Here is a 17,699-nt window from a genome sequence, read left to right on the forward strand (position 1 = left end):
AGTGCATGCATCTTCATTTACCGCACGTGTCTATTAACTTTGTCACGACTTATTCATCAGTCACATGAGCAAAAAAATCTGGAATCTTTTTCTATTGCAGTCTTTGTACTAATATAAAAGTGAAAAGCATATTAAAGTTGAAATAGATCTGATGAATATACTATAAACTAATTAGATATATGCAAACGAGAGGCGGCGTGAAGAGTTCCATAAGCAACTGTATCCGAATCATTAGTTTGTTATTCTTCGGTATCAGTCAAATCAAATATTTATCGTTACACGCTGGTGGCCGCAATTCTTTTGCTTAAAGGCCGCAAATTATAATTTTCTTTTTTTTGCAATTTTTAATTGTATATCAGTTTAAAAGTGGATAAAACATTCAAGCGCGAAATCGTGATAAATTTAAATTAACAAAATAACATTTCAGCGGGTCTGATTATGCTTTTGGATAGAAGTTCAAAAATTATTTCATCAATTTGCAATTTGGTCATATGATTAGGATTTTTCAGTTAAATCAGCGAAAGAAGAAAAAAAAACACATTGGGCTAGGGTCAATAATGTTACCTTAAACTTAAAGATGATTATAGACTTGTTAGGTCTGATTAATATATACCTCAAGTTGACTCTAATATCAATTGTTATCTTTTTGTTTTACAATTGGTGTACTGGTTTGGATCCGCAAAGACATGGCATATGTCAAATTAATCATTGATCTTAAAATTGTAAAATTTCAAAAATCAATACATAAAACTATATATATATATAGCACATTCCAAATTGTTAAAAATAAAACTTTATGAAAATTCTTATTAAATTGTCTATAGTTTCAAAATCTTAAAATGAACCGATATTGAATAAAGAAATTACATTATGTAAACTTGGGTTGAGATATAGACACTAAATTGGTGGATGTTTATTTTTCAGATATATATATATTTGATGTTTGAATATTCATAGAATTCAAATCTATCTTATTAAAACTCAAGTACAAAATTGGAGTGTTTGGAAACTTGAATAGGACTTTTAAAAATTTGGAGTGTTTGGAAACATGGATTGCAGTCTTTTAAAAAAAATATTTTTGTTTGAAAACAAGGATAGTAGTATTAAGAAAAAAAAGTAATGGGCTTATGTTTTTTTAAAAAATTGAAAGTTATCTAGGCCACTTTTAAAATATACCAAAATGGGTCAATCTAATTCCCTAAAAATTTTTTTCTAAACTAACCATAAAACAAAATTTAAACTTTATATACATATTTCAAATCAAAATAATAATTCAAATTTGATTTATATCAAAAATTGATTCAAAAATATACATATATTCAAAAATGGATTTTTACTAAACTATTTTTCAATAACCATTATAAAAAAATATTGTCAATATATATAAGAAAAATATAATACAAAGCCCAATTTGAAATACCAACTCAAATTATGGTTTTCATATTTCATATTAAGTTTTAAAAATATAATATATGTAATTATTTATATGATGGTATGTATAAAATACTATTAATTATATGATTACTTATATGATGGTACATATAAAATACGATTAATTATATGATGATAAAATACGATATATAATAATGACTAGGGATAGGCTTTTGGATACCCATACGGGTTTAGTTCTGATCGGTTTGTATTTTGAGTTTTCGGGGTCAAAGATTTCAGCCTTATTAGAATGTTTCTAAATTTTGGTTTGAATTCGATTTGGATCTTTGCGGGTTTGGTTTGGGTTTGGATAACTAATTTAAATTATTTTTAAAGTCTTAAATCATTATATATTTTAAATTTCTCAAAATGTATAAATAAAATAATATATTACGTATAAATTTGAATAACATATGTCATAATACTTAAGCTTAACATATCAATTGGCTTGATTTAAAATTTTGGATACGAAATCAATAATTATTTTAAGTATTTTTGGTGATTTGAGTATACTTTAACTATTTCAGATATTTACTTTTGACTATCTATATATATTTTCAAGTATTTAAACCAATTTAAAAGTATCATTTTTGATGTTTTATATACGTTAAATCTAAAAATAATTAATATATATAAGTATATAAATCTATTTTTAGATAAATTCGGATACCCAAATACTTCGGTTCGGATCAGATTCGGTTCTCTAAATAACAAAATTTTGAATAATTAGAATATTTAATCAATTTATGTTTGGGTTTGGTACTATATCTTTGGATCGGTATCGGTTATGTTCCTCGGATTCATTTTTCCAAATCCTAATAATTACATGAAAAACAAATATCAACATATTTTTCAAAATATACACCCGCGCGCCTGCGCGGATCAAAATCTAGTTTTCGATTAAGTATGATGCGTCTGGCTGACTAAGACCGATTCTTTATTTTCTGGTTAAGCTAATTAATTTACCATCAGGGATGTAAATTAAGACCATCGTTGAGATTAGCTAAACCTAAAAAAAATATCAGCCTTTGTGGACTAAGGGACCATTTAGTGCAGTTGGATCGGAGACGGAGAAAAAACGACTTCAAAAGCAACATATATTTTGTCAAGTACATGTTCGTAATCGAATAGTATGGAAACAACCACAAAAACATGAATATTTGTAATTGGAAGGAGTATATGAATGATACGTCGAAAAGCAAAATGGGCTAGTTAAATTTCACCATTATTTTTTCCTTTTGTTCTCAATGATGAGAAAGCTCACTATATAAATGAATGACATGCGTCAGCTCACTAGACTGATCCTAACATAGTAAAATGCACTTTGATTTGGACAATGAATTACATGAAAACCGGTATCTGCAACAGATTTTTATCAACGAGCCAATGATTGTATCTACACCGATGAAAAAAAAAGGTTTTCAATTTTACTTGGTTGAATTTCAACGACATAAATAATTCCTTCTTAATTTTACAATCCAACATATAGCAAGAGCAAAAATACAACAGTTGACAAGCTACATGAGGTATTCCAAAAAATAGTTCTACTATGTTTTGTGTTGATTCTAAATCACCAGTTTTCTGAATCAGTGTCTAATTCAAAATAGTATAGGTATTTCTTAGCAAACAAGTATAGATATTATGCAGCTACGAAGCAGTAAGGCTTCTTAATTACTTGTACAACTCTATTATTTTTCTTTGATGGGACAAAGAAGATCTGGTTCTACTTGCGCTCTCGTACAAGATAGAGCTAGTTTTAGACTTCAAAGCTCAATATCTTAGGTTTAAAAAAAAAAAACCACACAAAGCTCACTTCTTAGGCAAAGGTAAAGCCTTTGTAGGAACCTTATCCGTTGAAACGCCACCACGAGCCTTCAACCGCAACTCCTCAAAAAGCCTTTTGGCTTCTTTCAATTCATCTTTCGCGCTATCTCCATGATTATCCCAAGCTTTGATTACTTGCTGCTGAAACTCCACCGCAAGGCTATAGCTGCAAAAAATGTTCAAAGACATTAAAAAACACTCTTACAACACAAGAACATGATTGTGTTTAAACAATAACTCCACTTACTTTCCCATCCCAGCATAAGCCTTTGAAAGATTCTGACAAGCATCGATCGAATCAACATGGTTCGGACCAAGCGAAACATCCATAATGTCTTTAGCAACAGCAAACATCTGCGCAGCGGACTGAGGCCTCCCCAGTTCCAAATAAGCAGCGCCGAGATTATTATAAACATACCCAACTCCAAAATGTTTAGCACCAAAGCTCTCCTTCAACCTCTCCGCCGCGCTTTCCAAATAAGGAACGGCTTGAGAGACTCTCCCGGAGAACAAAAGCAACCAACCAATCCTCGCCGCAACACTCCCTTCCGAATGCTGCTCCTGAGGCAGCCTCTCCAGTATCCCCAGCGTCTTCTGCAGCAAAGAAATCGCTACCTCAAACTCGTTCATCAACTCATACTGCATCGCCACCTCAGAGTAAGCCTCAGCCACTTCAACAGGTGAACAACCTTCCTTCTTCTCCAAAACCTCGCAAGCCATCTCCAAACACCTCTTAGACTCAGCAAACTTCTGCTGATTCACAAGCGCTTTCGACATCGATATAAACACCATCCCCCTCATCTCACTCCCTTCATCAGTCCCCTCCACAACCCTCCTCAACACATCTATAGCTTCATCATACCTCCCCAACGCAACCTTCATGTTAGCAGCATCAATCTCCGCGCGAATCAGCTCCCCTTTCATCCCCCAATTCTTCAGCACCCTCTGAGACAATCTATTCTCCTCCAAGGCCTTGTCATGCTGCTCCAAACCACTGTAGATCACTCCAAGAACTCTCCTATCCTGCGCCACCTCAGCAGAGTTACTCCCCAGCTCCTTCTTATGTATCTCCAACGCCTTCAACGCGTAAGGCAACGCCTCGTTGAAATTCAAAACCGCCACGTAGGCATCAGCAAGACTCCTATTCGCAGCGCCCATCTCTTTACTCCCTTCCTCGAAAGCCATCTCTTTAATCTCCAAACTCTTCTTCAGATTCTCAATCGCTTCCTCTCTCCTCCCCATAGCGTTCTTGACGTTAGCTAGCTCGAGGTGGACCGCGTGGAGAACCGGCCTAACGTCCTCCACACTGCAATCGCCTTCCTTTTCTAATTTAACGAGAATCCGGTTCGCTCTGTTTAAGTAACCCAAACCATCGCTAAACCGTTTTAAACCGTAATTAGCGGATCCCATGAGCTGCAAGGCCATGGCGGTTAGGAGATTCGGTTTGTTAGCTGCTACATCGAACGATCTGAGAGCTTTGGTTGCGTAAGAGAGGACCGTTTCGGGATCGTCGCCTTCTCGATCGAGGTGGAGACCTAGCTTGAGAGCGGATAGGCCTAGCTCGTTGCCTTCGAAGGATAGCTCCATCTGCTTGAAGAGACGGACCATTTCGTCGGTGGTGGTTGCGGACTCGAAGGCTTCTTCGAGATCGAGTTTTTCTTGGTCTATTGGAGTCTCCGGCGGGTCTTCGGCGTGGATGGTTAGGTTTCGGCGTGGGTTGGAGAAGGAGTGGTTGTTGTTGAGGGTCGGGGGATGGGGTTTGGAGTGAGTGGAGATTTCGCGTGGTGGGGAGAGGAGAGAAGAAGATGAAGATGAAGTAGTAGTATCGGAGATGTAGTTAAGGCGGAGTAGAGGTGGGATTGGTTTGAATTTGTGGAATTGGAGGCGACGGATTAGGGAGATTGAGAGACTTTTCATGGCGGAGCTCTGAGAAATGGCGTCGTCGCAAAAACCCTCTCTTGAGCAAAACTACTCTAAAGACGAGTATATTTTAGGGTTTTAGTTATAAAACCTCAGCTAGTTTTTGATCGTATAAAAATCTATTAATTATTTTATCCATTCCACAAAAAATAGAGTTTTCAACTTTTTAAAATAAATCTATGATACTAAAATAATTTCTTTGTAATATTATAATTTCAAAATGAAAGTTTTTTTTCTGTCATAATTATCTTTAATTAATATTTGATGAAGTGGATAAACAAACAGTGTGGTAATCAATAGAGAAATGCAGCGTTTTGATTGAAGAAAATGGTAATTCATTTTTTCTTGAGCCAAAACAGTGTGTTTTAATTTAACAGAAAATAAAATACTTGAATTGAGAAATTTAAATGTTCAAAACAATAATTAATGGATTTTGTGATTTAAAAATGGAAAGTTTTATCATTAAAATCTTATAAAATAATACAACAGTAATTCATTTCTTTTTAAAGAAACACTATTAAACGAACATTTAAATACAATAATACAACAAACAATAAAGAATTGCATGAAATGTTAGATTGAAACATAGAAAAAGACAAGAAAAATGTTATTATTCCGACATCTTTTCCAAGTCCAAGAGAACACTTTTAACAAGCATCTCTTTATCTTTTCCATATCAATCACCACTAAAACAAAGAAAAAAAAGAAACAACTTTGAATCCAAAAAAATTCATAGTTGTTCACCCTAAGCTTGATGATGTTGAAGTTTCATGAGGTCCTTGAGCTATATACATCACCGAAATGTAGACCAATCCCACCTTCAACATCATCATCATCATCATCCATGAATGTAGTTCTTGACAAATTCCTTCTTGCATCATCTCCCCAATCCAAACCTTCTTCTTCCTCCTCTTCTTCAATGCTTCTTCCTTCCCACGAATTGTCTAACAAGTTTCTCGCTGTGTACGGGTTTATGAAATCAGGTGGCTCGATGAAGCTATTAGCCGCTGCGGGATGAGATGCACCGTTGTGAGAAGAACCGTCTCCGCCTCTTCCCCACCACTGACTCCTACCATCAAGAGGATGATGATGACCATAGTTTTCTTCTCCTTCAGGTTCTCGCTGGCGCAGAATGCTACCTCTGAAGAACTGACCCGACGTGCTTGCTTCCATATCTCCACCACGGACTCCCAGATTAGGAGGCCAACAGTCCACACCGTCTAGATTTGGAGTCAAGAGCTCGTTCACTACTCTCTCTACCGGGTGATGATCGGTTCTGTTGTGAGGCTGAGAAGTGTAGTACCAGTCAAGAAGATAAGGGTGGTTCCTCTGATCTGAATCAATCAGCCACATGGAGTCAATGTGATTGCGTGGATTTCTCGGAGCGTCTCTGTATAAAACGCTGTTATTATCTATATGACCAGGACGAAAGATAGGAGCTTCACGCCACGCCCTGCTAGGAGAGAATGTGTGTCTTGTGTTTATCTCTTGAAGCTTTCGGTCCCGGAAGGCTCTGAGATTGGATAGAAACTGCTTCCCAAGAGAATCTGATTCCCAAGAAGGGTAACTACTCTGGAAACTGTCAAAACATATTAAAACACTTCATTGTTTAGAAAGAGAGAGAGAGAGAGAGAGAGGACATAACACTGAGAGCTTTCAAATGAAAATGATGGTTCAGACCTCAAGAATGACTTCTCCATTTTCCCCTGAGAGCTTCTGTTCTCACGAGATACATTACGAGGTGAACCATACTTAGCATTCCCATGGTTCTCGAAGTCAAAAGCACTAAAGCTGCAAGCGGAATAGCCAGCCAAAAGATTATAAAGTGGTTTTTTTTTTTTGCGAGAGAGATCAAAAGCACTAAAGTGATATACCTGCAAACGTTGCCTACACCTTCAATATCAACTGTAAAATCTCTTATGAATTGCAGTATATCATCAACCCGCTGCAAAGTAAACACAATGTGTTAAAACTTCTCAACAATAATTATACCTTTGGCCCTCTATACACACTGAGCAAAATGACATAATTATACCTTTGGCACGATAAACATCAGCAAAAACGGTGTTATGAAAATAGAAGCTATCTCCTCCAGCAACATCATTCCAGTATACTGCAGCGAATAAATTTCCATTAAGAATCATTTATGGAGAAAGCAAAATAAAAAAAGACGGGAAACAAGATCATGTTTGGCATCATATTCCATACGATCATCAAAGAGAAGACATCAAAGTTACTAAGAAAATAGATGTTTTACCTGAAACAAGGTCTCTAACTCCAAACGGACATCATCTTTGTTCTCCTTACCACGCCATCTCTTAGGCATATAGTGAGTGTGTTGCACCACCGCAGCCATAGTTCCCACAGGGTCGAGGACCAAAAGTTCATCCGAGATAGCAGCCCGACTAATGGCTGTAATAGTTCCAAACACAGCAGCATACCAGAACAAATTGCGACCAAATATCTACACAAGAGATCAGAAAAACTTTAATAACCAAAAAATAATGTATCTACTAACTGCTGTAAGGTGTCTTACATGGCCCTCTAGAAGAGATTCTTCGAGAAACGCAATGATGATTAACACAGCCGCAAAGCCGCCAGACACAAACGAGACGAACTTTGCAATGATGGAGATGATAGGCGAGGGGAACTGGTTCAGATATTGGGACGCATGTTCTGCACTGCTGTTAATCCGGTGCTTGAACAAATGGTCAACCTGTTACAGAAAACAAACAGATTAGAGAAGGCAACAACACTGAAGCAGCAGCTTTGACAGAAGGTAACTAACTAACCTCATTGAACTCCCTGAAGAGCCATCTAGACAAATTGGACCATCTTCTAGAGGATGCAGTGCTTGGATGATTGTAAAACTGTTCAGCATGCCTCAGGAATAGATACACCAACATGAAGATGACAAGAAATGGTGACAGCAGAAGCATAGCAAGCCCAACCACAAACAGCCGTTTCTTCAGTGTCTCAGGGTTTGATACAAAGTCCCTTCTTACACGAAAATTGCTGCAGAATCAAAACGCCTGAATTAGAAAAAAACGGACAATACTCAGCCCATTTAAACTGAAACTGTCATCTTCATTACATTCCTTTACAACACAAACTTTCGCTTTAGAAGCTGATGAAACCTTAAATCTACAATGTTACTTGAAAGCAGTTTTCCAATTAGATCAGAGATTAGCGAGGAGAATAGCATATACCAGTCAAACATGCTCTGCAGTATGCACCAGTTCAGGGTCCACTCAAGGGTCTTTGTCAGTACAAGGTGATGTTGCGTCCCATCTGGGGCAGTTTTGACTAATGGACCAGCACCAGGGATCCAATGGGAGATTGGGAAAGAAAGCAAACCTTTGTTGAGTATTCCAATCAAGTAGTTCTCTTTCCGCATAAGGCGCATCACAATATCATGAGCTGAAAGATCCTTAACCACGCAAAGGCGTTGTGAACTTTGTAACTGAACAACCTTTTCAAGGACTGTTTCCCATGGCATAGTCAGGATCTCGTTGTCTGTGACATGAAGGCTGCAAAAATTTACAAACACAAATAAGAAACTAGGTTATGATCTAAACTGTTTGTAACATGTTGTCTCTTTCAACTTACCTGTTGTAATAAAAGTGCCGGAAGTCTAACGTATCCTTCAATTGTGCAAAGAACCTTAAGAAGCAGAAGAGCCAGTACAGAGAGAAGAGAGCCAAGTATCCAACGATTATAGCCGTTGTGAGCGTGAAAGGGGATAGAGGGTGCTCATGGATAGCTTCTTTCACAAGATCACACGGCTTAGTCCCCGATTCAACTGCATCCATTCCACATTTCGCGTTCTTAAGACCACGCCAATCCACATACAGCAAGAAGAACCCAGAGAAGCATATGATGAAGCCGAGACTCAGAAGCTCAACAGCCCACTTAACAATAATACACCAAAGGCCTTTGTCCCTGTAGTAGCTGTAGAGCTTCTCGAAGAAGAGATCCAAATCAGCGATGGGTTGTACGTTTAAGCTCTCTCCGTTGAGAAGCCCCGACGGGCTCTCGCTGCCAGGGCTTGGTACTCCTCCGTAGTTGGATAGCTCAATCTCGTGCGACACATTATCAAGTAATCCAGTGGTTAAAGACGATGAGGGCTCACCACGTTGCCATTTAAAGAAGTTGAATACATTTGGAGGTTTTTGCCCCCCACTCATCATTCGAAAAGACTGACGATTGACCAACACAACCAGTCCATTCCCCGCTTAGTTACCACTTGGAAAATTTAATAAAGTAATGCCCTCACGAAAATGCAGCAACAGATCCTGCATCAAACATCAAATGGATAAAGTATGCAATTTGTGGCATAACTTGCTAAAGACTTGTTTTTTATTATTACTTCCGATGATGATTGATACTATAAACTAGCAACCTAACCTTGCTTAACACTCAAATCACTATTCAATCCAAAAACTTCCTTTTTCTTATCCATCAAGTACTTAGCAATGAAACGATGCAATTTAAGAAACATTTAAACACAGAGGAGAGGAGAGAAACATATACTCAATCTAGACAGCAACCATTGCACAAACAAACATTCATTGATCAAACCCAATTCCCTTAAACCAGAAGAAGAGCTTTGTCGTCTACTATTAGCATCGATTCAATCAGGAACGATACAATTCTTTACGAAACTGAAACGTCAAACCTCAACGCCCAAAACCCATTAGCTAACAGGACAAACTCCTCCAAACCCACTAACTAATTCCCCTCAAGGTATCATAAAAATCAAAACTTTATCGATGACTAGAAACAAAAAAGATCAAACCTTTCGAGCGACCCACAAAAGGAAGAGCAGAGAGGAAGCGAAGTTCAGCTATGAGAATCCAACAGGACTTGTTCTCAGGCGGTGGAAATTTGGATGAAGAAGTTGCGAATTGAATTGAATTGAATTGAATTGATCGAAGGAGGAGGAGGAGAAGAAGAATGGAATTGGGGTTTGCGTGGAAGAAAAGAGGAGTGATATATAAAATAATATGATCCTTTATGCCTTGGAGGACTTGATTTGGGCTTTCTTTCTTTCTTCTCTTCTCTTTCTCTTGCAGATACTCTTTAGCCAAAGAAACGTGATCACGACGAGTCCCTCTTTTCTTCTATTCTTCCTTTTTTTTACCCCCTAGTTCCTCTGTTACATCTTAGGTTTAAAAAATAAAAAAAAAAAGTAAAAATCAAATATTCTTTTTCTTTTTGATAATTAAAAAGGAAAATCAGATCTTTATATAGAGGCTAAATTAGGGTTGGAGCAAGTGTTTTTAAAACCGGACAGGAAGTTGAACCGGATAATTACTTAACTCATTGTTCAATATGGTTTAATCGGCTTAAACATTCCTTATCCACTAAAGTAGTTTCATATATGTTTAGTAGGTTCCTGTTTAGTATACAAATTTTAAAATGATACATAAATAAAATATAAATAAATTTTAAACATAAAACATCGTAGTTTTTTAAATAGTTGATTTATATATTTTGATAGTTTTATTGGTTTTTATCAGTTCAACAACTTAAAAATCTAATTTGGTTATAAATCTTATGTGGCTACATGAACGGTTTATAGTCGAATTATTAAACCTAACTTCACAACGTGACCAGTCGGATCTAATCATCGGTTCGGTTTTAAAAACACTAGTGAACCAAATACGACACTTTTAATATTTAATGTGATACTTTAAAAGCAATTAAAAGGATAATTCTCATCATGGACCAATTATTTTTAGTAGGCTACCGGCCCATTTTATAAAAAGACTACTTCTGGAAGTATGTAATGTGACTACCTACTAATGAAGAAAGCCCTCTAATCAACTCGATTTTTCTTTGACATTGGGTAACACGACATCCTCGATGAAGCTCCCTCCAAAAAATTTGTATCGACAGACGGTTAGTACGACATTTTTGATGTATACATTTTTTCAACAGCAGACGACCTACAGAGCTCTTGAACTTTTGATAAGCTCCGCATCGTATATCTGCAAAAAAAATTGCATAGTTTGCGAATCGAAAGATATAAAAACTTTTAAACTTTAACTATTAGACTATGGTGCTTCTACAGTCAATTATATTTTAACGGGATTATTTTTTACAGACAAAACTTCTATCTAACAAAACCTATAATTTTTAATTTTTATACATGAGTTATAGATTTCATATGTTTCGTACATAATTAATATTTAAATTTGTGTATATAATTTTGTTTTCTCATTAGGCCCATGCCAAAAACACCCGCCTCATAACTTAGGTAACGGAGGTCGAACCGTACCTTCTTCACGTTACGGGCCTAGTGGGCTTCAACCCAGTGGACATAATCTCGCGGGAAGGAAACGACATAACTTGGCGCGAAGCACGGGACATCACCTCCAATGCCCACCCTCCTTATCGGTCAATCTTTGAAGGACATGAAACAAAAAGGAAAAAATATAAAATGGCAAATTGCTGGAATTTACAGTTAACCCTAAGGAAGGTAAACTATTTACGGGTTTTACCAAGTTTAACCGGAGAGAAAACCGAATCGAATTGAAATACGAACCAAAGATCATAAATTAGACTTAACCGTTCCCAATCCAACTTAAACCCTCCGATCCAATCTCGATTTTAACCATCTCGAACCCGAATCCAAATAACCACTCAATTTCGATTTAAACCAAGTCTCCCCTTTATTTCCATTTCCCCTCTCTCTCGGGATCCCCTCTCTCTCAACGGTTTCCCCCAAATTCGAAAACGTAACCCTAGAACATCCCACTCCCCTTCGATTCCTTCGATTTCCCTTCGATTATTCACCGAAAACGTGTGAATCATGGTTGAAACTAGGCTGGGTAAGAGAAAGGATAGGCCTCCTCCAACGGCTCCTCCTCCGCAAAAGAGCGGGACCTCGAAGAACTCGAAGAAGAACAAACCGAAGAAGAGTTCCAAGAAGAGAAAAACGACGGATGAGGAATCACCGGCGGTTGATTTTGTTGGAACCGTGGGAGTTGCGGAGGAGAATGAAGTAGAAGAACCGGCTAAGGATGTAGAAGATCGGGAGAAAGAGAAAGAAGAATCGGAGAAGGAGAAAGAAAGGGAAGAAGAAAATGGAGACGAAGATGAAGAGGAAGAAGAAAATAGCGATGAATCTCAAGAAGAGAAAGACGAAAATGGAGACAAAGATGAAGAGGAAGAAGGAAATAGCGATGAATCTCAAGAAGAGAAAGACGAAAATGGAGACAAAGATGAAGAGGAAGAAGGAAATAGCGATGAAGAAGTAGAGAACAAAGATGAAGAAAAAATCCAAGAGGAGGAAGACACCGGAGAAGAAGAGAACGGGACTCCCGAAGAGAACAGAGGTCAAAATGAAAATGAAAATCAAGAACAAGGAGAACCCCCATTGGAAGCGGAATTAGGAAATGTTGATGGTGATGGTGAAGGGGTTCTCGGGCAAGGAGAAGAGGTAATAAGTGTGGAACTTGAATAGGGTTTAACTAGATATACTAGGAAAGGCTCGGATAACTTAGGAGAACTATGTTTTAGTACTTGCATAACTGATGTAGAACACAATGTTACTTGCAGGAATTAGAGGCAACCGAGGCAATCAAACCGTTGAGGATGTACTTCTATGAGTCGGAGTACAAGAAACAAATAAAGCTAGCGACTTTTCATTGTCTTCTTCTTCTCCAAGTGACTTTTCATTTCAGAAATGGTCTTCCCGCCCCCGCCCTTCCCTGTCTTCTTCTTCTCCAAGTGACTTTTCATTTCAGAAATGGTCTTCTGTAATTGCTCAATCACTTTATCCTTCTCCTGGATTTCATCACGGGCTTGAAGCAATGCTCTCCTTTGCCATTCTGTACCAACCTCTTCATCGAACCAAGAGAAGTAATTGCATTCATTTCCAAGCTGCAATAAGGTCAAAATTCAAACCCAATTCAAATTCAGATTCCATTATATCCAGATTCCATCATATATTCATACCTTAAAACGCGGACAGCCATAAAAGTGTCGACCAGGATTTTTCTCAGTCCAAGCTTGCCTTATTTTCGCCGGCAAGCCACAGTGACACAACCTCAGACAAGAAAATCGGCGGCGGCTCCTTTGCGATAAAGACGAACCCGAACCCGAACCCACTTCCATCTTCACTTTTTCCATCTCACTTGCTCGGCGAGGGGGGAAGAGAATTCGATTCTCAAAATAGAGAAGAGAGACGAGAGAGGGAGAGAGACACGGGAGAGAGGGGGGGAAGAGGAAATGGGGGGAGAAATAGAGAGAAAGAGAGAGGGAGAGATGAAAAAGGGATAAAAAGTCAAACTGAAAGTACTTGAAAGGCTTTGGGAGGGGAGTAAATTTGTGTGGTTGAGATAATTGCCCAAAAAAAATTTGTTCATAGTTATACCCAAGATACTAGTATTCCCAACTTTGGTCATAGTTATATTTTTGTCGGTTTCTAATTTATTTAGTGTTACTAATCTATTAAAATTGGTTATCTAGTTTTACCTTCAATATTACTAGTTTAAATTGTTATATATATAGTTCCGTGCAATTATATTTAGCGAATAGATATAACTCGAAAGTTTCGTTTGTAAGATGTCTTTGGCCAACAAAGTGTTATTGGAATTACAAGGTCTCGTAAGGGATACATGAGAGTTTTTTTCCTAAATTTCAGAAATTGATAACCGAGTTTTATTATAAATATATGTTAGAGTTGCGAAAACAAATATAAAACAATGATATTCAGGTTTTGATAGAGAAAAAACTATGAGATTCGAGTTTTGATATAGATAATACTAATGTCATTACAAAACAAAGTAGATTTCAAGTTTACGCAGTTTTCCAAGTCATACAACACGATACAACACGAAATGAAACAAAGTTCAAGAGCCACAAAATCAAGTACCCAAATGCATTACTCGAAATATGCATTACTCCAAATTCATCCAAATTTAAACTCTTTTCCTTCCTTGCCGCTTGATGCGATATGGAGGTATGATCTTCACCTCCTTGATCTGATCTGGTACATTCCAAGAAGCCATGTCGGGCACAACATTAAGTGTTCTGGAATACGCCAAATGCCACATTTCCGTCCAGTAGTATTTTGAGCACAACTCATGGATATCAAGGCGCCTGCCATCAACATTCCTAGCGAAATAGATATAAGCTGCCAGTCCATGCAGACAAGGGAACTTTTCATAGTCCCACACCTTGCAAGTACAAGTTTTTCCAACCAAGGTCGCCCAAAACACCTTTCCTGCAGTGTCAGTGATCTCGTACTTAAGCTCGTAACTATCAAGTTCCCGCACAGGTAACTTATGTGCAACAGCCCATAGATCGTGCAAGTAGTTCTCAACCCGAGGCACCAGTCTTGTATTCATTGATCTAGAAACAACATCCTTCCGTTGAGTGAACCAATCAGAGAATTTCCTAATGATACAATCCAGCATTGGTATTAAGGCCCACCTTGTTGCCTCTTTAAACACGTTCTTCATTGATCCCAGAGTGTTGCTTGTATCCAAGTTGTACCTATCACGTGGGAAAAAAACCCTTGCCCATTTGTCCTTTTCAATACCACATTCCTCCACATACTTGTACGCAGCTGGACATCTTATCTTAAATGAGTCGTAAGCAGAATTGAAGTCATCAACCGTGTAATATCTGCCCAACTCCATAAGTTTTTGCCCGACTATATTCTTGTTGACGTTACAAGCATGTAATTTCACCTTTTCCTTCAAATGCCATAAACAATGACCATGGTGAGCCTGTGGAAATACGTTTCCTATGGCGAAAATCAAGCTCTGATGAAGAGTACTAATGAAAACCAGTTCAGAAGAGTCTGGTATAACACTTTTAAGCATCTCGAAAAACCAAGTCCAACTAGCAAGATTCTCACCATCTACTACTGCAAACGCAAGTGGATAACTCTGACCATTAGGATCCTGAGCTTTCGCGAAAACTAAAACACCACCGTTCTTCAGACGTATCCCCTCCACAGCTATCACCTTCCTCATAACTGCAAACCCTTCAATGCAAGCTCCCAAAGCTATGAAAAGGTACTCAAATTTACTTCTATCATCCAATTTCAAACAGGTTTTTGTCCCCGGATTCACTTGCTCTAACATGTACAAATAGCTATACAACATCTTGTAGCTCTCTTTCGGACTACCAGGTATATCTCTGACGTGATTGCTCATTGTGTCCTGCCAAAAGGAACCAAACAAAAGAAACTCACTACAATTTCCCCTACTATTATCCTGCTACAGTTTTACCAGTTATTCGAATTTTTCCTGTTTTCCTAATTCTACCAGTTGTACCCAGTTATTCAGTTTTACTACAATTTATCAAGAACAATTGAATAATCTAGGGTTTATCCCTATCCCTCAACTCCAATTCACCTACCGAAATTCATTATACCGAAATTTACCCCGAAACTAAACAAAACTTGTCACAATTACAAATCTATTAAAACCCCCAAAACCTACTTCCGAAATAATGCTCGAACAGAGCATAACTTACCGGCAGCGTTCGAGAAGCTGAGAGAGAGAGGAGTGGAGGAGGAGTGGAGGAGGAGTGGAGGAGGGGGAGAGTGGAGGAGGAGCTGCAGGAGGAGCTGTAGGTTGGGTGGTCTGGGGGGAGGGGAGCTCGGGGAGAATCGGGATTCACTTTTTTCTTTTTTTTTAGACCAAACCAACAAACATAAGAACCACTTTTAATTTTTTTTACAGACCAATCCAATTCAGATCCGACCAAACCCGAGTTATGTTGGATGCCGATTTTGGTTTGGGACATTCTTGGTTCCAATTAAAATATGTCCTTTTGGTCTTTTCACATATTCATTAATGCTTGATGGGTATAGTATATTTTATGGTGCATAGGAGATTGATTGAGGAGGAGATTGGGCATTGGAGGTGATGTCCCGCGAAGCACCGTGCCTCTTCCTTTCTCTCTCTCTCCTCTCTCTCCCCTCCATAACTAACCTCGCCGGAGCAATGACTGCACCGGGATCTTCTAAATCAATTCCGTTCAAATCGAAGAAGCAGCTATTCCATCCGCCGTCAACCGTAAACCCTAATTCATCATCCCTACCTCTACCCACGCCGGAGAAACCGCCGGAGAACAACCTCACCAGATCCAAAAACCAATCCACTTTGATTCTTATACAGAGGACAAGAAAGCTGTGGATATGACAGGTGTTGATGAAGGCATTGATCAAGTACCAGTGGAAGATGATGATGATATCCTCAGCATACTTCCTGATGAACTTAGACAATCGGTATTACATTTTGCTTGTTAGCAGTTTGAGATTAAGATATTGGCTTTTCGCTTATTGGGAGATGGATAACTCATCTCTGATATTACCGACAGAAGTAAGCACCTCAACCAAATATTTTCTTTACAAGCGTTTTTGAAAATGTCCTAACCGTTTGTTTTTGTTCACTTACACTTCTACAGAAGAAGTTGAAGAACAACTTGTTTTAATGCAAGAGCTTGTCCCGGAATGGATTTTTGAGAAAAGATCAACAAGTGGAGATTTACTAGTATGGTGAGTTTTACATCGTATGCACATACTTACAGTTTATATACTTGTTTCGAGTTACTTATTTAAATCTCTTTATAAATTATATGCAGCATAAATAAATTGGCATCTCCGCAAACAGTCCGATCTCAACTAGAAGAAGAGAACAAGAAAGCTGTGGCTACATCTTACCCTTGAGATTATTTTTAGGAACAACTTAGATCATGAAGTTCAAGTATGAGTTCAAGTTAAACGCTAAACGAGTCAAGCAGAACCCATTTGAGCCTTTCTAGATTTGGGCTGTATGTAAACGGAGTGGCTCCATTATCAATTAGTTCAAATCTTTTAAAGCCGTCTCTCAGCACATCATTTTAAAAGAACAATTTATCCAATCAACCCTATATTTCCAAGGTTTAAATTTGGTGAAGCATAGCTATAAAATTTCTTCAGTTGATTACAAACATAAAATTCAACAATAAAAACATATAATATAGAAAATACTTTGACAGTGAAAATGATATATATCTAAGATGGTCAACCAACTTGATTTTTGTATCGAGATTAGAGAAATAGGTTGCATGTCGTTTATGGTGAAACGGCTGAGGGATTATTGTTTTAACGCGATAATTTGTAACAGTATTCATGCAAAAATATTTCAAGATTTATACAATCGGAGTTGTTGACTGCAAATAAGAAACATTATATATATATATATATATATCTCAAATTGGAACTTATATTACTTTTCTCTTCCACGGGAATTTTTATATCACTTGAGTTCTAGATTAGCAAATAATACAAGCTATCATCACTATTAACAACTAGAGGCCGGTCATCTTTATTGACTATACTCATCTTATTCGTTACAAAGCTCCACTTTACTTTGTCCAATGCCATCACTACACATGATCAACATAATGCAGTTAATAATCTGTCATATATATTAAATAAGTGAAATACAAACAAAACATGAAATTAGAAAAGAGGTCATGCTAATACAGTAATACATACAAAATAAATGGAGGAT

The 17,699-nt window shown here is 37.7% G+C and overlaps 4 protein-coding genes across 4 annotated transcripts; 1 reads left to right on the forward strand and 3 right to left on the reverse strand.

Annotated features, from left to right (window-relative positions):
- Positions 1-3,025: 3,025 nt before the first annotated feature.
- Positions 3,026-5,256, reverse strand: BNAA04G18090D (protein KINESIN LIGHT CHAIN-RELATED 1). Its single transcript, XM_013888879.3, has 2 exons — positions 3,503-5,256; positions 3,026-3,421 (listed from the first exon to the last, which is right to left on the reverse strand). The coding sequence occupies exons 1-2, from the start codon at positions 5,170-5,172 to the stop codon at positions 3,241-3,243; spliced, it is 1,851 nt and encodes a 616-aa protein (XP_013744333.2). The 5' UTR covers positions 5,173-5,256; the 3' UTR covers positions 3,026-3,240.
- Positions 5,257-5,764: 508 nt separating this feature from the next.
- On the reverse strand, positions 5,765-10,286 carry LOC106447033 (autophagy-related protein 9-like). Its single transcript, XM_013888878.3, has 10 exons — positions 9,974-10,286; positions 8,785-9,470; positions 8,385-8,705; positions 7,968-8,190; positions 7,712-7,891; positions 7,433-7,639; positions 7,211-7,288; positions 7,050-7,120; positions 6,856-6,966; positions 5,765-6,754 (listed from the first exon to the last, which is right to left on the reverse strand). The coding sequence occupies exons 2-10, from the start codon at positions 9,363-9,365 to the stop codon at positions 5,944-5,946; spliced, it is 2,583 nt and encodes an 860-aa protein (XP_013744332.2). The 5' UTR covers positions 9,366-9,470; positions 9,974-10,286; the 3' UTR covers positions 5,765-5,943.
- A 1,706-nt stretch (positions 10,287-11,992) lies between these two features.
- Positions 11,993-12,791, forward strand: LOC125608224 (myelin transcription factor 1-like protein). Its single transcript, XM_048778206.1, has 3 exons — positions 11,993-12,205; positions 12,320-12,622; positions 12,723-12,791. The coding sequence occupies exons 1-3, from the start codon at positions 11,993-11,995 to the stop codon at positions 12,789-12,791; spliced, it is 585 nt and encodes a 194-aa protein (XP_048634163.1).
- A 1,125-nt stretch (positions 12,792-13,916) lies between these two features.
- LOC125608270 lies at positions 13,917-16,071 on the reverse strand. Its single transcript, XM_048778362.1, has 2 exons — positions 15,673-16,071; positions 13,917-15,356 (listed from the first exon to the last, which is right to left on the reverse strand). Exons 1-2 carry the CDS (start codon positions 15,943-15,945, stop codon positions 14,106-14,108), a joined length of 1,524 nt encoding a protein of 507 aa, XP_048634319.1. The 5' UTR covers positions 15,946-16,071; the 3' UTR covers positions 13,917-14,105.
- Between the last annotated feature and the right edge of the window lie 1,628 nt (positions 16,072-17,699).

This window comes from Brassica napus, chromosome A4 (genome assembly GCF_020379485.1).
Source record: "Brassica napus cultivar Da-Ae chromosome A4, Da-Ae, whole genome shotgun sequence".
NCBI lineage: Eukaryota > Viridiplantae > Streptophyta > Magnoliopsida > Brassicales > Brassicaceae > Brassica > Brassica napus.